Genomic DNA, 20,374 nt, shown 5'->3' with positions numbered 1-20,374 from the left:
GCAAAGATAGTATTGTGATTGACACAGCTGAGTTTATGGTCCGGTCATTAGGATGGATGTTGGAGGTCAATATACTTATGTTGGTGACTAAGAGTGGTAAAAATGCAATAGCCACAAGAATCAGGTATGAAGTCCAAGTTTTCAATGCTTTGAATCATTTCTTTCCTGATGTAAGTTTGCTAAGTGCAATGAAAATGCAAACATATGTTGCTGCTATCAAAACAGAAGGAGAAAATATAATTACAACCTTGACAACATATGCCATCTTCCAACTGCAAAGAACAGTGCACTTGCTACTATAGACTGATAGAACACCTTTAGTAGCTTGTTGCACACGCCAAAGGAACAGAGTCTCCTGTAACAGTCAAAATTGTGCTGGACGAACAAATGTGACATTAGATATGGTAGCAGCTGGGACCATTATAAATATTAACCTATACTAATGACACAGCTGACTGATGTGAACTGTTGTATCCAGACTCACCTCAGACAGTAACAAGTGTGCAGTTGAGTTGTACTGTGAGAGACCTGCCGTTTATATTTTGTCCTCGATCATTGTGAGCCAGAAGAAATGAAGGTAGCTGTGTCACATGATCACAAATCACAAATGTGTGATGTATTTCAAAAAATAATTGCCTCATAGTTTATGTTGGCAATGTGCTGAAACAACTAATTCAGTTAACTATTGTCACCATGGTATTGATACATGTGGAAACAGAAAATAAATTAGAACAAATGCCACAAATTATAAAGCAAAATATTGTCATGAGGTGGATTTTTCAGTTCATTAGTTTGGGGGAGGCAGTTGTGGCATAATGGATAGGGAGTTGGACTTGTAACCTGAAAGTCATGGACTCAAGTCTCAGGTCCAGCAGGAATTGTCGGTGGTCCACCCTCAGTGCCAGTTTAAGTTTGATTTCTTTCACCTGTGTTAATTAGTTGTTTGTTTGAAAGGTATTTATGCCCCTTGATTTACTTTGTTCTTGTTTGTATATGCACACCATCACCACCATCTCATAACAAATAATGATTTTTAAAAGGGGGTCAAATTAATTTTGAAGGTTTTTTTCTTTTAAAATCCTTCCATTATCTAATGCTTATTTTTGCTATCCAGGGTTGTGGGGAAGTTTGAGCCAATCCCAGGGGATAGTGCACAAGAGGCAGGGTACACCCTGGACATATCAGCAATCTATAAAAAGACTGACTGTTACAAATCACCTAGGGCTGTCAAATTATATGTATGTTTTTGCTTCAGAAACCATGGCATGACTGGAGAAAATAATACTGGGAAATCTGATCTACATTTGGTGTTCTCTCTTTAATTTGAGAAGCTACTGTGGTCAGCCTTTACTACTGTGTTATACAAAATAAGTAACACTTACACATAAAGGGAGACAAACGATCATGTTCATACTCACAGCTACCGACAATATAGATTGATCAATTAACCTAAGCTGCATGTTTTTGGACTGGGGGAAGAAGCCAGAGTACCAAAAAACTCACAGAGAGACAGTGAGAACATGTAAACTCCACATAAAAAGGCCCTGGGTCAACCAGGATTCAAACCTGGAAACTTCTTGCTGTGAGGTAACGATGCTAACCACCTGTTGTAATGTAGGTTCAATAAAAACATACATTTATTTGAAAACTGAATCTCACTAGGCTGTGATGGACTGGTGACCTGTACAAGGTGTACCCCTGCCTTTCACCTTAAGAGAACTGGGATAGGCTCCAGCAGAACCCTGTGACCCTAATTAGAAATAAGCGGGTATAGATAATGGATTGATGGATGATGAATGAATGATTCTGCAGCAGCTGGCAAGCACGGAAGAGAGAATTCACAAGGTTCTTAAGGAGCTGTTGCATTTATTATATGCACATTGATACTCTGCAAAATATTCTGGACAGTATTTGTCATTGTTTCTTTTGGGTTGTTGCAATAATGTTAATAAAAACATCAATCTGCATAAAGAAAGTTAACAATGGACATCATCTAATTAATCGTGATGAAATATTTAAATAGATTGACAGGACTTGTCTAAAGCCTTTGATGCTAAGGACCATGCCCTGTTATGGCAATGGTTGCTTCTTGAAAACATGTTTGATCAAGCAGCAGACTGCTTTAGTAATTATTGCTAAGGTAGGACTCCACATGTAAAAGCTAATTGGCTCTTTCTAAACTTTCTAAACATCAGTCTGCAATTAATGATGTACAGTCTCTGCACATCCAACCCCAGACAAAACAAAAGTCATGTTACTTGATAAATGTAGAAAAAACATTTTTACATTGTTGACACAGTGGCAACACAGGAGAACAAAAAATGTCATCACTTTCTGAGAATAATGTGTTTCATGCCGCAACAGCTTGGAATAGTTTTCATGTGTAAATAAAGAAACAGGAAATGTTTTGCCACAGGATAAAATATGTGGCAAAATACACTAATGGTCCCTCTCTGTTCAAAGTCTCATTGACCTTCCATATATTTTCTCTTGGTTTTTAGGTCTGACTTTGTTTCAACATATGTGTTAGATGAGGTATTGTCCTGTTTGAAACTTGTAATGTTGATAATCCAGCCAGGTCTTTCTTGAAAAAGAGATTGTTAATCTCAATAAGATATTACACAGGAAGTCCCCTTTTATACCATTAATATTAGTGTAGTACATGTTGTTAAAGTTACATTATGGGTTGATCAATTGTTTCAGATTGATGCTTTAAGAGTCATGCTTAATATCTCTGAATATATTTTCTTTTTAGATTGTTATTTTATAATTTAATATGTGCTTAATATTTGCATCTCCAAGGTAAAGCATTATAGAACAACAGTAAATGATCAGCTTTGCAAAATATATCTAAGATGTGAAAACACATTCAGACTATGTCTATGTTTTCATTGTAAAATAAAATATTTATACAATTTTACCACGGAAATGTCAGCAGAGCAGTCATAAAGACGTCACCTTCTCAGACAAGATTATGTTACTCAGCCTATTGTTTTTCCAAAATTTCTTGATAGAGTTCAGCACTTCTTCCGACTTTAAAGAGTATATAATAGGATTTAGCAAAGCAGGTATGATGTGTGTCAAAGTAGAGTTTATGATCCTGGCATTAGGATGAAGGTAGGAGGTCATTGCAGCTATGTTGGTGCCCAGAAAAGGTAGGAAAAAAAGAGCCACAAGAATCAGGTGAGAAGTACAAGTTTTCAATGCTTTGACTCTCTCCTCTCCTGATGCAATTCTGCTCAGTGCTATGGCAATGCAAACATATGTTGCTGCTATCAATATGAGAGGAAAAGAGAAGACTGTTATGACAAAAATAAATACAAATATGTAATTTAATGACTTGTCATTACAGGCCAGATGATATATTGGTCCATGATCACAGAAAAAGCTTTGTATCACCAAAGATCCACAGAAGGAGAGACGATCAAGTAGCCCAACCAAGCATGATATTAGACTCAATAAAAAAACCCACGCAAATAACAGCATTGCAGCAACAGCTGGTTTAGTCACAATACTATGGTACCTTAAAGGGAAGCAAATTGCTATAAATCTGTCATATGCCATAGTGACAAGTGTCCATGACTGCATACTTGCAAAAACCATAACAAAAAATATTTGACATAAACAAGCCTCATAGACAATGTATCTGTTGTCAGAAAAAAATGTGTCTAAGACTTTTGGGATGAGAGCAGTGCTCCCACACAAATCTGTCAAAGCCAGGTTGAACACAATCATGTATTTAGGAGTATGAAGAGTCTTGACCAGGAAAATCACTGCGAGAAGGAGAACATTCCCAACTACAGTCATGATATAGACAAAACACAGGAAGATATAAAAATACTCATCATGAAGGACATTGTAAAATCCATTGAGATAAAATTCTGCTGGACGAACAAATGTGACATTCGATATGGTAGCAGCTGGGACCATTATGAATATTTTCTTATCTTGATGAAAAAGGAGAAACTAACACAACTGTATACTGATAACATAGATTACTGTTGCAAACTGTTGAAACCACACTCACCTCAGACAGTAACCATTGTGCAGTTCCCTAAAGTAAGTTGTGATGTGAGAGACCTGCCATTTATATTTTGTCCTCTGTCATTGTGAAACAATAGAAATTGAGTTAGATGTATCACATGATAAATATGATATTAATATACTTCATAGTGTAACTGCCTCATAGTTTCTGTCATCAATGTGCTGATAGATTTGATTTTGTTAACTTTCGTTACCAAAATACTGAATTACATTTCTGTTAGTATCGAAACTGCACATAAATTAGAACGAATGGTAGAAATTGCACATTATGATTAGTGTTTTTAAAAAGGATATAAAATGAAGCCACTCTAAATTCTTGTTTCTGAAATACATGTTTTCCACTTGGATACATTTAAATTATACACTTTGCAGAAAATATTTAAAAACTGATCACACTGCATTTTGTTTGGTTTACAAACACTGGAGATGAGGAATTTACACTTGAGCATTGCGTTAAGAAATCCCTTAAAATGATAAACTTGTCCTTTAGTAAAGTAATATATCAAAGTAATAACTGGTGCAAAACATGTAGAACTATACACTTTTCTGTTTTACTATCAGCCTGTGAATGTCAAGCACATCTGTTGATCAGGTTTTATGCATCATAGTCCCCAGTCACTAATAAATGTTTAGACTGACAGCTGCTTAAACAACATGCACAGACAAATTAATTTTATTTATTTATGGTAACTTATGTAATTCTAAACTATAATAATTTGCCTAACTCAACCCTATTCTGACTAAACAATTTCATTTGACCTTTTTATACACAATTCTACAATTTTTCAAAAGTGTCTTTCACTGTACATTCTTTTAAAAAATAGAAAATTTTAAGTGATTTAAATTTTGCCAAACAAAACCACTGATGTAGATTTAGTTTGGTTGTGGTCACTGACTCACTAACCACATTTCCATCACAGATTTGCGCAGGGCTTTTTTGCTATTTTCCAAATGTTGATAAAACACAATATTGACATGACAGTGTTTCCATTAAGTCATGTTATGCAACTAAAACGTTGCATTTCCTCCATTTTTCTTCTTCTACTACTACTTCTTTTTCTGCCTCCTTCTTCCTTTTTGCTGTTTTTGGTGATCATGTGACTCTTTTAATGCGAAAACAGTGTTTTCATTGCAGTTTTGCAAAATATGCCCTCTTCAATACACCTCAAATACCACCTCATATAAGCGCAAAAACTTTTTTCTGAAAAAATTTTTTTTTCTCATTTGCAATTTCAATTTGAAGGTTAAAGGAAACATGACTACAGTCTGAAAGCAATAAGTACATTAAAAAGATTTACCCAAATATGTTGAGTATATTTAGCATATGAAGAGAAAAACATTAATGAGTCTACTTAACATTAAGGTTTTCCAGAAAGAGAATGGCTCAGAATTACTTCTAAAACATCTGGGATCCACAAAATTACAGCGACACCAATCAATCAAGAAAATCAAGGTCCTGAGGTTCCAGCTTGGAAAATTTTTGTTGACAAACAAATTGATTTGACAGGGTGTACAGGGAATCACTTTACAAGTTGGTGTTTACGTTTGCACAACTGTGTGGATTCAGAAAGGGGGAGAAATAAAGGCCTGGGGTTAAGGCAAGAAATTGTCAGTGGGCAGAGTGAACAGCCAGCGCCTCTTCCACCCTCAATACCATGACTGAGGTGAGACCCTTGAGCAAGACCGGACACCCAACTGCTGCCCCGGGTGTGTGTGCATGTTGTGTTTGTGTGTTCGCTACTGTGTGTGTGCACTTTGGGTGGTAATAGAATTTCCCCATTGTGGGACTAGTAAGGGAATTAAGGTAAGAGCCTTAATATACTGTGGTTTTTCATTGAATATTTTGTTCCCCCTTGAAGCTTTAAATTTAAGTCACTCTCCTTGTCTCAGCTACATGAAGTGTTGGTGAAATCAGATAAAAGAAATCCTGCTGCTCTAAACAATTTTGAGTCTCACTTTCTAAAAGCTGCAGTAGATTTTACTGCTTTTCTTCACAGTAAAATGGTGGTGCTATTCTTCAACTATGGCCTTATTTCCTGTGCTGACTGTTGTCATGGAGTGTCATTTAGGTGTTAATGCACATGGAAGTTGCACATGGAGGCATTTCATAGCAGCCTGTCAATATCCAACTGAGATAAAGGCAAAATGCCTCAAAACCAATTTCTAAATGTTGACCACATATGTTTAAATATATTTCATATATTTTATATATGTACATCTCTGGTGTTGAAGTATTGTTAAACAACAGTGAATGATGTGAAGGTAAAAATGAATTTTTCTGAAATATGTGATATCTTAAGCAGTGCAGACTTAACAGATTCATGTTTGATTTCATTTTGCACAACAGATAAATACATGGCCACTGCAGCAGCAAAATACAATAAATGACAAAACACCACATCATGACTGCAACTGGCTAGTAAGAAATCAATAGTAAAACATTCTAAACCTTTGTATGTTATTTTAACACTTTCCACTTTGTCAGCATAGCAGTGAATACCTTTTTGGACATAGTTATGTTACTCAGCATATTGTTACAGAGTTTTTTGATAGAGTTCAGCACTTCTTCTGTCTTTAAAGAGTATAAAATAGGATTGAGTAAAGGTGGTACAACGTGTGCTAAAGTCATGCTTATGATCCTGCCATCACGATCAACATCGGAAATCAAATAAGCTATGAAGACATACAAGACAGGAGAAAAGCAAATAGCCACTAAAATCAGATGAGAAGTGCAGGTTTTCAGAGCTTTTAGCCTTTCCTTTCGTGATGCAATCCTGCTCAGTGCTATGGCAATGCAAATATATGTCAATGCTATCAAAATAGGAGGTAAACAGACAGTTAAAGCAAGGCTAACTGAAGAAAATTTAGAATCTAAAGATTTGTCACCACAGGCCAGGTCCAATACTATTCCAAAATCACAGAAAAAGCTTTGTATCACCAAAGAGCCACAGAAAGAATGACGATCAAGTAGCCCAACCGTACATGCTGTTATACTCATAATAACAACCCACACTAACAGCAGCATTGCAGCAATAGCTGGTTTAGTCACAATACTATGGTACCTTAAAGGGAAGCAAATGGCTATAAATCTGTCATATGCCATAATGACAAGTGTCCATGACTGCACGTCCACAAACAAATAGACAAAAAACATATGACTTAAACAATCCTCATAGACAATGTCGCTCCTGTCAAACAAAAATGTTTCAAATAGTTTTGGGATGAGAGCAGTGCTCCCACACAAATCTGCTAAAGCCAGGTTGAACACAATCATGTATTTAGGAGTATGAAGAGTCTTGACCAGGTAAATCACTGACATTAGGAAGACATTCCCAACAACAGTCATGATATAGGCAAAACACAGGAAGATTAAAAAATATGTAACATGAGGGATGTTGGAAAATCCACTGAAATAAAATTTTGCAGGACGAACAAATGTGACATTAGATATGGTAGCAGCTTTCACTGTTGGGATCATTATCACTTTCAGTAGATGTAAAAAGAACAAATACAATTTATAATAAGACATAACACAGCTGACTGATGGAAACTGTTCTAACCAAACTCACCTCAGATACTATCAAGTGTGCAGTTCCCTAAAATGAGCTGTACTATAAGAGCCTCATCATTTATACTTTTCTTCTGTCATTGAGAGACAGCAGAAAGGCAGGAAGCTGCATCACATGATTAGGAATCATATACTAATATATTCTATATGAAACTTCCTCATAGTATCTTTCATCAATATGTGGTTCAATACAATCAGCTCTGACTCAGCTGTTACGATTGTCAGTGGAATACAGAATAATTCTTTATGGCACAGTGTAAAAACTATTCAATTTAAACCATTGTCCTCTTCTGAGAGACATGAATACTTAGTAGAATTTGAGATTTAGATTGAAGAAAATCTCCCCTCTATTACACATTTTCATGTCTTCTTGTTTTTGCTTTATTTTCTGACACAAAAGACTGACATTGAAGACACTGTGACAGCTAACAAGAATATAATACATGCTGTCATTTTTCGTTCTGTAAGAAGGCAGCAACCAGCCTTTTCCCGGCCCACGACTTCGTCCCAGTTTTTAATTTTGGCTCACTGTGATTTGAGTTTGACACCCCTGACTTTTTGACAAAGTGTATAGTTAGGGCTGGCTTCAGGTAACCCTGAACCTCCCTTAGTTATGCTGCTATAGGCCTAGACTGCCCAAGGACCATCGGTGCACTGAGCTCCCCTACCTTAACCCTCCTCTCCTCCTCTCCTCCCCCCTCATATGTATATTCCACCATTGAATGCCATTAACCTTGTGCTCTCTCCCCTAGTTTGAGCTCTCTCCCTCTCTCTCTGTACAGGAGAGAGGGAGAGAGCAGGCCTAGAGCAGGTGTCCCTTCCTCTAGGCCTGCTTCCTGGCAGCTCTAACCTCAGCATCCTTTTACCAATGTATTCACTGATACTTCCTCTGAACATGTCCAAACCATCTCAATCTGGATTCCCTTGCTTTTTCTCCAAAACATCCAACTTGAGCTGTCCCTCTGATGTACTCATTCCTGATCCTATCCATCTTCGTCACTCCCAGAGAGAACCTCAACATCTTCAGCTCTGCTACCTCCAGCTCCGCTCCAGTTCCACTCCACCTCCAGTTCCAACCTGCTTGCACACGTGTTTTCATTTCTTTTCCACACTCTCCGTTGCTCTGGGCTGTTGACCCTAGGTTCTTAAAATCCTCCACCTTCTGCACCTCTACTCCCTGTAACTTCACTGTTCTACTAGAGTGCCTCTTATTTACACACATGTACTCTGTTTTACTGCGGCTAACCTTCATTCCTCTCCTTTCCAGAGCAAACCCCCACCTCTCTAGATTTTCCTCCTCCTGCTCCCTGCTCTCACTACAGATGACAATGTCATCTGCAAACATCATGGTCCACGGAGATTCCTGTCTAACCTCATCTGTCAGCCTGTCTATCACCACAGCAAACAAGAAGGGGCTCAAAGCCGATCCTTGGTGCAGTCCCACCTCCACCTTGAACTCCTCTGTCACCCCTACAGCACACCTCACCACTGTCTTACTGCTCTCATACATGTCCTGCACTACTCGAAAATACTTCTCTGTCACTCCAGACTTCCTCATACAAAACCACAGCTCCTCTCTCGGCACCCTGTCATACTCTTTTTCCAAATCTACAAAGACGCAATGCAGCTCCTTCTGGCCTTCTCTGTACTTCTCCATCAGCATTCTCATAGCAAATATTGCGTCTGTGCTACTCTTTCTTGGCATGAAACCATACTGCTGCTCACAAATGCTCAGTTCTGACCTCAGCCAAGCCTCCACTACTCTTTCCCATAACTTCATTGTGTGACTCATCAGCTTTATTCCTCTGTAGTTTCCACAACTCTGCACATCTCCCTTGTTCTTAAAGATGTAGTACACTTCTCCTCCATTCCTCTGGCATCCTCTCATTTTCCAAGATCTAAGTAGCCCAGTCAAAAACTCTACTGCCACCTCCTAAACACTTCCATATCTCCACAGGTTTGTCATCAGGACCAACTGCCTTTCCACTCTTCATCTTCTTCAACACCATCCTCACTTCATCCTTACTGATCTTTGCTACTTCCTGCTCCACAACAGTCACCTCTTCTACTCTGTGCTCTCTAACATTTTCCTCATTCATCAACCCTTCAAAATATTCCTTCCATCTTTCCATCACACTTGTGGCACCTGTCAACACATTTCCATCCCTGTCCTTGATCACCCTAACCTGCTGCACATCCTTCCCATCTCTGTCTCTCCGCCTTGCCAACCTGTACAAATCCACCTCTCCCTCCTTAGAGTCCAACCTATCATACAAATCTTCATATGCCCTTTGTTTGGCTTTTGCCACCTCTACCTTCACCTTATGCTGCCTGTTCTCTTCTGTCCTCTCAGTGTCCCACTTCTTCTTAACCCTCTGGGGTCGACGCACGCGCCGGCGCGTTTTGATGCATCTTTTCCTGATAAGGCCGAAACAAACTTAAATTACTCCGTCAATTCTGATCGTACAGATAAAAGAAATACATCATTCAAATCTGTAAAGGGTCTAGTTTTAGTGGTATACCATCATAATAACAACAAAACGTTGTGCTTTTTTTAAATAAAGAAAGCCAACAGGGTGCGCTCTCGGACTTTTCTGTCTCTGCCATTTCTCTTCACAGACGCGTAAATAAAACAACCACAATCTCAGCGAATACTTGGCTCATAAAAATAAGAATTATATGGCTAGAAAGCCTGAAATGTTTTCTTTTGAGTGAAACAATTCAAGTTGAAAACAAATCATCACTTTTTATTTAATCCGTATGAACGTAAGGAGAAGTCCGTTTCAGTTCCTGTCTCACCTCATTACAGGTAATGCGATCCTGCCTTGTACTCTGTTCACTGTTCACATGTAAATAATCTCAGGTGAACCAGGTAAATATGTGCACACCCCCGAGAAATGACATAAAACGTCAAACTTCATCATAGAATTTACTCACTTTTTCTGCGCGTTTGGATGATGGCGCGTCACGGACGTGAAGAAGCCCTTCTTATATTCCACACAGACAAATAGTTTAGCTTGTCCTCAGAGTAAAAACACTGATTTTAACTCAAATGAGGATCGTTTGGCTCCTCATTGTTTTGTATTGTGCTGCACTAATCCCTCCCATCTACATTGACTGAAAGGCTGATTATGCGCGTCTTTGTCTGGACGTTCAGTGCGTCTTTTGTGTTCTCAGGTAAATCACATGACTATTCATCCTCAGACACACCCTCTTGCATATGGCCTTTCTGGACAAAAAGTGTCTTAGAAAATTTAAATCAGTGTATTGTTTACTGTGAATGTGTGAACAAGATGACATTCACAGCACTCTGAAGTAAACACTTTAGCCTACAACATGCAGGTCTCCAAAGTCTTGTGAACCAATGTTCTATTTGTGTTTTATGGTCTTATTTCAGTGAGTAAAAAAATTGTAGTTTTTCACTAACCATGCATAAACACTTTTTTCTCAAAAACACAATCATGTATAAACTTGCTGCTCACATATTATTGTAGCCAATTTTGTGCTGATTACAGGGTTATCAGACTTTAGACATTAATATGTTTAAAAGACACTGAAAAAAGCACAAATGTCAAAATTTGTCCAGGCCCCCAAAACCCCCTCAGACCCCAGAGGGTTAACTAACCCTGCAGCTGTCCAGTCATGTGGAAGAACCTCCTGACCTCCCAGAGCCTGTTTCAGCTCCTCCCTGAAAACCACACAACACTCTTCCTTTTTCAACATCCACCACTTGGTCCTTTGCTCTGCCCTTGTCCTCTTCATCTTCTTCACCACCAGAGTCATCCTACACACCACCATCCTATGCTGTCTGGCCACTACTTTGCAGTCACTGATCTCTTTCAGGTTGAAACGTCTGCACAAGATGTAATCAACTTGTGTGCTACCGCCTCCACTCTTACATGTCTCCCTATGCTCCTCCCTTTTCTGGAAAAATGTGTTCACTACAGCCATTTCCATCCTTTTTGCGAAGTCTACCACCATCTGTCCTTCTGCATTCCTGTCCTGCATACCAAACTTACCCATCACTTCCTCATCACCTCAGTTTCCCTCACCAATATGTGCATGTGCGTTGAAGTCTGCCCCAATCACCACTCTCTCATCACTAGGGATACCCTGAATCACCTCATCCATCTCCCTCCAGAATTTGTCCTTCTCTTCTAACTTACATCCTACCTGTGGGGCATAACCACTGACAACATTCAACATCACACCCTCAACTTCCATCTTCAGACTCATCAACCTATATGACACTCTGTTCACCTCCAGAACATTCCTAGCAAAATCCTCCTACTCCATTCCTCTTTCCATCCACACCATGATAAAACAGCTTGAACCCTGCTCCTAATCTATGGGCCTTGCTACCTTTCTACCTGGTGTCCTGAACACACAAGATATCCACCTTTCTTCTCTCCATCATATCAGCCAACTCTCTAGTTTTCAAAGTTCCTACATTCAAAGTCCCTACTCTAAGTCCTACACTCCTGCCCTTCCTCTTTTCTCTTTGCCTGTGAACATGCCTTCCTCCTCTCCTTCTTCGACTAACAGTAGTCCAATTTCCACTGGCACCCTGTAAGTCAACAGCACCAGTGGCAGTCGTTGTTAACCCGGGCCACAACCAATCCGGTATGGAAGTCATATTTGTGATTCGCATGTTTTGATTTGGCTGAAATTTTACATCGGATGCCCTTCCTGACACAACCCTCTGCATTTACCCGCACTTGGGACCGGCACATGAAGACACTGAATTGTACCCCCCTATGGTTGCATTCGCCATTTAAAATCTACAGTGTTTAAAAAAATGCCTTTATGTTGTAGACCCAGTGGACTTATTGCAACACAACCTAGGAGTCATCAGGACGTTGTGCCACCGAATTCCAGCTGATTTGACTGTTATTTTACTATTGAATAAGCGTTATCAATGTACCTCAGTCCTAAATATACAGTGGGTACGGAAAGTATTCAGACCCCTTTAAATGTTTCACTCTTTGTGTCATTGCAGCCATTTGCCAAAATCAAAAAAGTTCATTTTATTTCTCATTAATGTACACTCAGCATCCCATCTTGACAGAAAAAACCAGAAATGTAGAAATTTTTGCAAAGTTATTATAAAAGAAAAACTGAAATATCACATGGTCATAAGTATTCAGACCCTGTGCTCAGTATTGAGTAGAAGCACCCTTTTGAGCTAGTACAGCCATGAGTCTTCTTGGTAATGATGCAACAAGTTTTTCCACACCTGGATTTGGGGATCCTCTGCCATTTTTTCTTGCAGATCCGCAGATTCATGTTTGATTTCATTTTGCACAACAGATAAATACATGGCCACTGCAGCAGCAAAATACAATAAATGACAAAATACCACATCATGACTGCAACTGGCTAGTAAGAAATCAATAGTAAAACATTCTAAACCTTTGTATGTTATTTTAACACTTTCCACTTTGTCAGCATAGCAGTGAATACCTTTTTGGACATAGTTATGTTACTCAACATATTGTTACAGAGTTTTTTGATAGAGTTCAGCACTTCTTCTGTCTTTAAAGAGTATAAAATAGGATTGAGTAAAGGTGGTACGATGTGTGCTAAAGTTAGGCTTATGATTCTGCCATCACGATCAACATCGGAAATCAAATAAGCTATGCTGACATACAAGACAGGAGAAAAGCAAATAGCCACTAGAATCAGATGAGAAGTGCAGGTTTTCAGAGATTTTAGTCTTTCCTTTCGTGATGCAATCCTGCTCAGTGCTATGGCAATGCAAATATATGTCAATGCTATCAATATAGGAGGTAAACAGACAGTTAAAGCAAGGCTAACTAAAGAAAATTCTAAATCTAAAGATTTGTCACCACAGGCCAGGTCTAATAGTATTCCAAAATCACAGAATAAGCTTTGTATCATCAAAGAGCCGCAGAAAGAAAGACGATCAAGTAGCCCAACCGTACATGCTGTTATACTCATAATAACAACCCACACTAACAGCAGCATTGCAGCAATCGCTGGTTTAGTCACAATACTATGGTACCTTAAAGGGAAGCAAATGGCTATAAATCTGTCATATGCCATAATGACAAGTGTCCATGACTGCACGTCTATAAACAAATAGACAAAAAACATATAACTTAAACAAGCTTCATAGACAATGTCGCTCCTGTCAAACAACGTTTCAAATAGTTTTGGGATGAGAGCAGTGCTCCCACACAAATCTGCTAAAGCCAGGTTGAACACAATCATGTATTTAGGAGTATGAAGAGTCTTGACCAGGAAAATCACTGACATTAGGAAGACATTCCCAACAACAATCATGATATAGGCAAAACACAGGAAGATTAAAAAATATGTAACATGAGGGATGTTGGAAAATCCACTGAAATAAAATTTTGCAGGACGAACAAATGTGACATTAGATATGGTAGCAGCTTTCACTGTTGGGACCATTATCACTTTGAGTAGATGTAAAAAGAGAAAATACAATTTATAATAAGACATAACACAGCTGACTGATGGAAACTGTTCTAACCAAACTCACCTCAGATACTATCAAGTGTGCAGTTCCCTAAAATGAGCTGTACTATAAGAGCCTCATCATTTATACTTTTCTTCTGTCATTAAGAGACAGCAGAAAGGCAGGAAGCTGCATCACATGATTATGAATCATATACTAATATATTCTATATGAAACTTCCTCATAGTATCTTTCATCAGTATGTGGTTCAATACAGTCAGCTCTGACTCAGCTGTTACGATTGTCAGTGGAATACGGAATAATTCTTTATGGCACAGTGTAAAAACTATTCAATTTAAACCATTGTCCTCTTCTGAGACACATGAATACTTAGTAGGATTTGGATTTAGATTGAAGAAAATCTCCCCTCTATTACACATTTTCATGTCTTCTTGTTTTTGCTTTATTTTCTGACACAAAAGACTGACATTGCAGACACTGTGACAGTTAACAAGAACAAAATACATGCTGTCATTTTTCGTTCTGTAAGAAGGCAGCAACCAGCCTTTTCCTGACTTCTGAAGAAAATGAAGCTGTGTTGGGAAAAAAAACATCACTAAGCATAGTTACAAGGTTTTCAACATGCTGCTTAAATGATGCAGAAATAGGATAGTTTATTGATCCATGTATTGCAATCTGAGTTGATTTAACCTGTTTAATGTATGTAGTAGGTAGGAATAGTCTTTAACCAGAAAACACTGAAGACAAAATACCTGATAATAACCACCATTGTTAAACTAAAACTGTGATACTTACTATTAAAAAGTTACTTATTAATTAAAAAAAATTACAAATCAGTATTATGCTATTTTAACACTCTGCTTTGCAGTGAATATAGAGGTTACCTTGGTGGAGAAAGTTATGTTGATCAACCGATGGTTTTTACAAAGTCTCTTGATTGAGCTCAGAATTTCTTCTGTTTTTATTGAGTATATAATAGGACTGAGCAAAGATAGTATTGTGATTGACACAGCTGAGTTTATGGTCCGGTCATTAGGATGGATGTTGGAGGTCGATATACTTATGTTGGTGACTAAGAGTGGTAAAAATGCAATAGCCACAAGAATCAGGTATGGAGTCCAAGTTTTCAATGCTTTGAATCATTTCTGTCCTGATGTAAGTTTGCTAAGTGCAATGAAAATGCAAACATATGTTGCTGCTATCAAAACAGGAGGAGAAAATTAAGACATTACAATTAAGACAACATATGCCATCTTCCTGTTTAAAGATGAATCATTACCGACCATAAGATGTTTACATTAAAAGCTTTCTATTACTGAAGCCCCACAGAAGGATAGGTAATTAAAAGTAACCCAACCAAGTATGCCTAATATAAAAAACATGAAAACAACACTATTGCAGCAACAATAGTCTATAGTCAATAATAATAATATAGTCAATAGTCCGTGGCTGAATGAACTTCCCATTCGCCACAATTCCTCATGAAGTGGGTGGGCAGAATTGTCCAGTATGGAGTTGATTTTGTCCACCATCCTCTTTTCTGCCACAGCCTCCAGACTGTCCAGTATCAGCCCAACAACAGATTTTTCCTTCCTGATCAACTCGTTCAGTCTGTTGGTCTTACCAGCCTTGATGCCACCTCCCCAGCACACAACTGCAAAGAACAGTGCACTTGCTACAATAGACTGATAGAACATCTTTAGTAACTTGTTGCACACGCCAAAGGAACAGAGTCTCCTGTAACAGTCAAAATTGTGCTGGACGAACAAATGTGACATTAGATATGGTAGCAGCTGGGACCATTATAAATATTAACCTATACTAATGACACAGCTGACTGATGGGAACTGTTGTTCAGACTCACCTCAGACAGTAACAAGTGTGCAGTTGAGTTGTACTGTGAGAGACCTGCCGTTTATATTTTGTCCTCGATCATTGTGAGCCAGAAGAAATGAAGGTAGCTGTGTCACATGATCACAAATCACAAATGTGTGATGTATTTCAAAAAATAATTGCCTCATAGTTTATGTTGGCAATGTGCTGAAACAACTAATTCAGTTAACTATTGTCACCATGGTATTGATACATGTGGAAACAGAAAATAAATTAGAACAAATGCCACAAATTATAAAGCACAATAATGTCATGAGGTGGATTTTTCAGTTCCGGTGCTGGACTTTTATTTTGGTTTCTTTCCTGTTCTCTCCTAGGTTGGTCATGAGTAGCTTTGTGTTCGTTAGTTTGATTTCTTTCACCTGTGTTAATTAGTTGTTTGTTCGAAAGGTATTTATGCCAGAAGTTCTGTTCTTGTCCGGAACGCCGAGTGGCGGAGATATTTTATGTATTTTGCCCAATCCTGGTCAATCCAGGTTAATAAAACCGAGTTTGTGTTTTGCAATTGGGTCCTCTCCTCTCCTCCCTTTATCACCATCACCACCATCTCATAACAAATAATGATTTTTAAAAGGGGGTCAAATGAATTCTGAAGGTTTTTTTATTTTAAAATCCTTCCATTATCTAAAGCTTATTTTTGCTATCCAGGGTTGTGGGTAAGTTTGAGCCAATCCCAGGTGATAGTGCACAAGAGGCAGGGTACACCCTGGACATATCAGCAATCTATAAAAAGACTGACTGTTACATGACTGGAGAAAATAATACTGGGAAATCTGATCTACATTTGGTGTTCTCTCTTTAATTTGAGAAGCTACTGTGGTCAGCCTTTACTACTGTGTAAAACAAAATAAGTAACACTGAAACATAAAGGGAGACAAACGGTCATGTTCATATTCACAGCTACCGACAATATAGATTGATCAATTAACCTAAGCTGCATGTTTTTGGACTGGGGGAAGAAGCCAGAGTACCAAAAAACTCACAGAGAGACAGTGAGAACACGTAAACTCCACATAAAAAGGCCCCGGGTCAACCAGGATTCAAACCTGGAAACTTCTTGCTGAGGTAACGATGTTAATGTTCCTCTCCTGATGCAATCCTGCTCAGGGCTATGGCAATGCAAACATATGTTGCTGCTATCAATATGAGAGGAAAAGAGAAGACTGTTATGACAAAAATAATGCTAATGCTAATGTTGTAATGTAGGTTCAATAAAAACATACATTTATTTGAAAATTGAATCTCACTAGGCTGTGATGGACTAGTGACCTGTACAGGGGGTACCCCTGCCTTTCACCTTAAGAGAACTGGGATAGGCACCAGCAGATCCCTGTGACCCTAATTAGAAATAAGTGGGTATAGATTATGGATTGATGGATGATGAATGAATGATTCTGCAGCAGCTGGCAAGCACGGAAGAGACAATTCACAAGGTTATTAAGGAGCTGTTGCATTTATTATATGCACATTGATACTCTGCAAAATATTCTGGACAGTATTTGCCATTGTTTCTTTTGGGTTTAATTTAATCTCAATAAGATATTACACAGGAACTCCCCTTTTATATCATTAATATTAGCGTAATACATTTTGTTAAAGTTACATTATAACAGTCATGCTTAATATCTCTGAATATATTTTGTTCTTAGATTGTTATTTTATAATTTAATGTGTTTAATATTTGCATCTCCAAGGTAAAGCATTATAGAACAACAGTAAATGATCAGCTTTGCAAAATATATCTAAGATGTGAAAACACATACAGACAACTATGTCTATATTTTCATTGTAAAATAAGATGTTTATACAATTTTACCACTTTGGAAATGTCAGCAGAGCAGTCATAAAGACGTCACCTTCTCAGACAAGATTATGTTACTCAGCCTATTGTTTTTCCAAAATTTCTTGATAGAGTTCAGCACTTCTTCTGACTTTAAAGAGTATATAATAGGATTTAGTAAAGCAGGTATGGTGTGTGTTAAAGCAGAGTTCATCATTCTGGCATTAGGATGAAGGTAGGAGGTCAGTCCAGCTACGTTGGTGCCCAGAAAACGTAGGAAAAAAAGAGCCACAAGAATCAGGTGAGAAGTACAAGTTTTCAATGCTTTGACTCTTTCCTCTCCTGATGCAATCCTGCTCAGTGCTATGGCAATGCAAACATATGTTGCTGCTATAAATATGAGAGGAAAAGAGAAGACTGTTATGACAAAAATAAACACAAATAAGCGGCCCTCACCTCGAGCGCACCACCTCCCCTGACGCACCGCCTCCCCAAGCAAACCGCCTCCCTGAACGAAGCACCTCCCCAAGCGCCTCACCCTGAGCGGACCACCCCCCCAAGGAGACCACCTCCCCTGAGTGCTCCACCTTGTCACGGTTCGGCCAGGCTCCTCCTCAGACAATCAGCACAATCCATTTCACCTTAGTCCTCACCGCGATCACCTGCACCTCATTATCACAGCCACAGATAAAAGCACTTCCCACACTCCTATCCTCGTCCGATCTCGTAAACACGACGAGGACCTTACTCCTGCGAGCTAAAAACAAAGTTCAAGTCTCCTAGTCCTGATTTCTATGTTTTCCGTTGTACCAGTCTTTACTTTCCTGTGTCAATAAAATTTTGGTGTGACTTCACTTACCTCTGTGTCCGCCTGCCTATGTTACAGAAGATCAGACCACTACCGAACCACAGGTTGAGTACTCCTGGTCCCATTCCCGAGTTGGTGGACACCACGGAGGCGGAACGACTGATTTCCCAGGCATTAATTGATCCTGTCACACACAATCCAGGACGCCCTGTGTTATAAGGATATATTCGATGTCTGTACGGCGATGACCCGGCTTTTTTCAAACCCGACTGGCTACATGATTAAGGAGGGGACCGACCTGGTCCCCTATCACCTGAACGCTATCAGGTCGGTCCTGGAACAGTGTCTCGCTCTGTTTACTCCCATAGAAGAACCCTGGGAGATATGCAACTCCTTCACCCTGTTTCAGCGGCCAGCCTTCCAGCCATCTACTTCCCCGTCCGACTCGCAGTTCCTTCAGCCACAGCCGTCTTCTCCACCGCCGTCTGCTCCACCGCCGTCTTCTCCACCGCCATCTTCTCCACAGCGACAGAGTCGCCGCCGTCGGTGGAGACAAACCAAGCAATCTCCCATGCCTCCACCGCAGTCTCCCTCGCCTTCACAGCTAGATTCCTCAGCGTCTCCAAATCCTCAGCACACCGACGACAGCGTCCCCGCTGAGGCCTCGCCAAGGATCTGAGCGCCTCGGTGTGCCGACGTGGTCGTTCCCGCTGAGGTTTCCCCCAGGATCCTGGACCCTCAGGGTGCCGATGACAGCCCCCCACTGAGGCACCCATCCAGGTTCACGAGCCTCGGTGCGCCAACAAAGACGTCCCCGCTGAGGTCTTCGTTCCGGCTCCAGAGCCAGAGCCAGAGCCTCCTCAGTCGCCAGAGCCAAAGCCAGAGCCTCCTCTGCCGCCAGAGCCAGAGCCTTCTCAGCCGCCAGAGCCAGAACCAGAGACTCCTCAGCCGCCAGAGTCAGAGCCAGAGTCAGAGCCAGAGTCAGAGTCAGAGTCAGAGTCAGAGTCAGAGCCAGAGTCAGAGTCAGAGTCAGAGTCAGAGTCAGAGTCAGAGTCAGAGTCAGAGTCAGAGCCAGAGTCAGAGTCAGAGTCAGAGTCAGAGTCAGAGCCAGAGCCAGAGCCAGAGCCAGAGCCAGAGCCTCCTCAGCCTCCTCAGCCTCCTAAGCCAGAGCCGCCTTGGCTTCCTCAGCAGCAGCCGCCGCAGCCATCCAAGCCTTCGGAGTCCTCGGGGCCGGGGTCGTCCAGATCACAGCCGCAGCTGCTACCTGAGTGTCCTGAGCGACAGCTGATCCTGCATGTGGGTGCAGTGGACAACAGAAAGGGAGAATCAGAAGTTTTAAAATATGACTTCTCGAAATTATTAGAGAAACCTGACAAACTGAAAATCTAGTCATTTGTCAGTGGACCTCTCCCAAACATCGACAGGAGGATCAATAAATTCAGTCAGCTGCTTGCATTGAACACATGGCTGTCCAAGGCCTGTGAGATAAGAGGGGTGCATTTCATTGGTAATTTCAACTTGTTTTGGCAACGTGATGACCTGTTCAAGAGAAAGGGCCCATACCTGAGCAGGAGTGGAGTGAGACAGCTAACGAACAACCTCCTCCACTCTCTGAGGCACCAGACTGGGTCTTGGAAGCCCGTCTGAACAGCCAGCGGCTCCTCTGAGAGAAGAGAGGAGTGAAGAAAGCACTCGTACCTCACCAGCAATGGACCCCTCATCAGCCAAGGATCCCCCTCAACAGCACTTCCCACTGGTGCCCCCTCCACTGCCCCTCCACACCCTCTACAGACTCGTCATTGTCCATTCCACCCC

General features: G+C 40.1%; 1 protein-coding gene across 1 annotated transcript; it reads right to left on the bottom strand.

The window, feature by feature from the left end:
- Nucleotides 1–2,943: 2,943 nt before the first annotated feature.
- Nucleotides 2,944–3,930, bottom strand: LOC113142537 (olfactory receptor 5K4-like). The gene has a single exon (XM_026327576.1). It carries the CDS (start codon nucleotides 3,928–3,930, stop codon nucleotides 2,944–2,946), a length of 987 nt encoding a protein of 328 aa, XP_026183361.1.
- Between the last annotated feature and the right edge of the window lie 16,444 nt (nucleotides 3,931–20,374).

Source organism: Mastacembelus armatus, chromosome 14 (genome assembly GCF_900324485.2).
Source record: "Mastacembelus armatus chromosome 14, fMasArm1.2, whole genome shotgun sequence".
Lineage (NCBI taxonomy): Eukaryota > Metazoa > Chordata > Actinopteri > Synbranchiformes > Mastacembelidae > Mastacembelus > Mastacembelus armatus.
The sequence above is the reverse complement of the archived record's forward strand: the minus strand, read 5'-3'. Positions and strand labels throughout refer to the sequence as shown.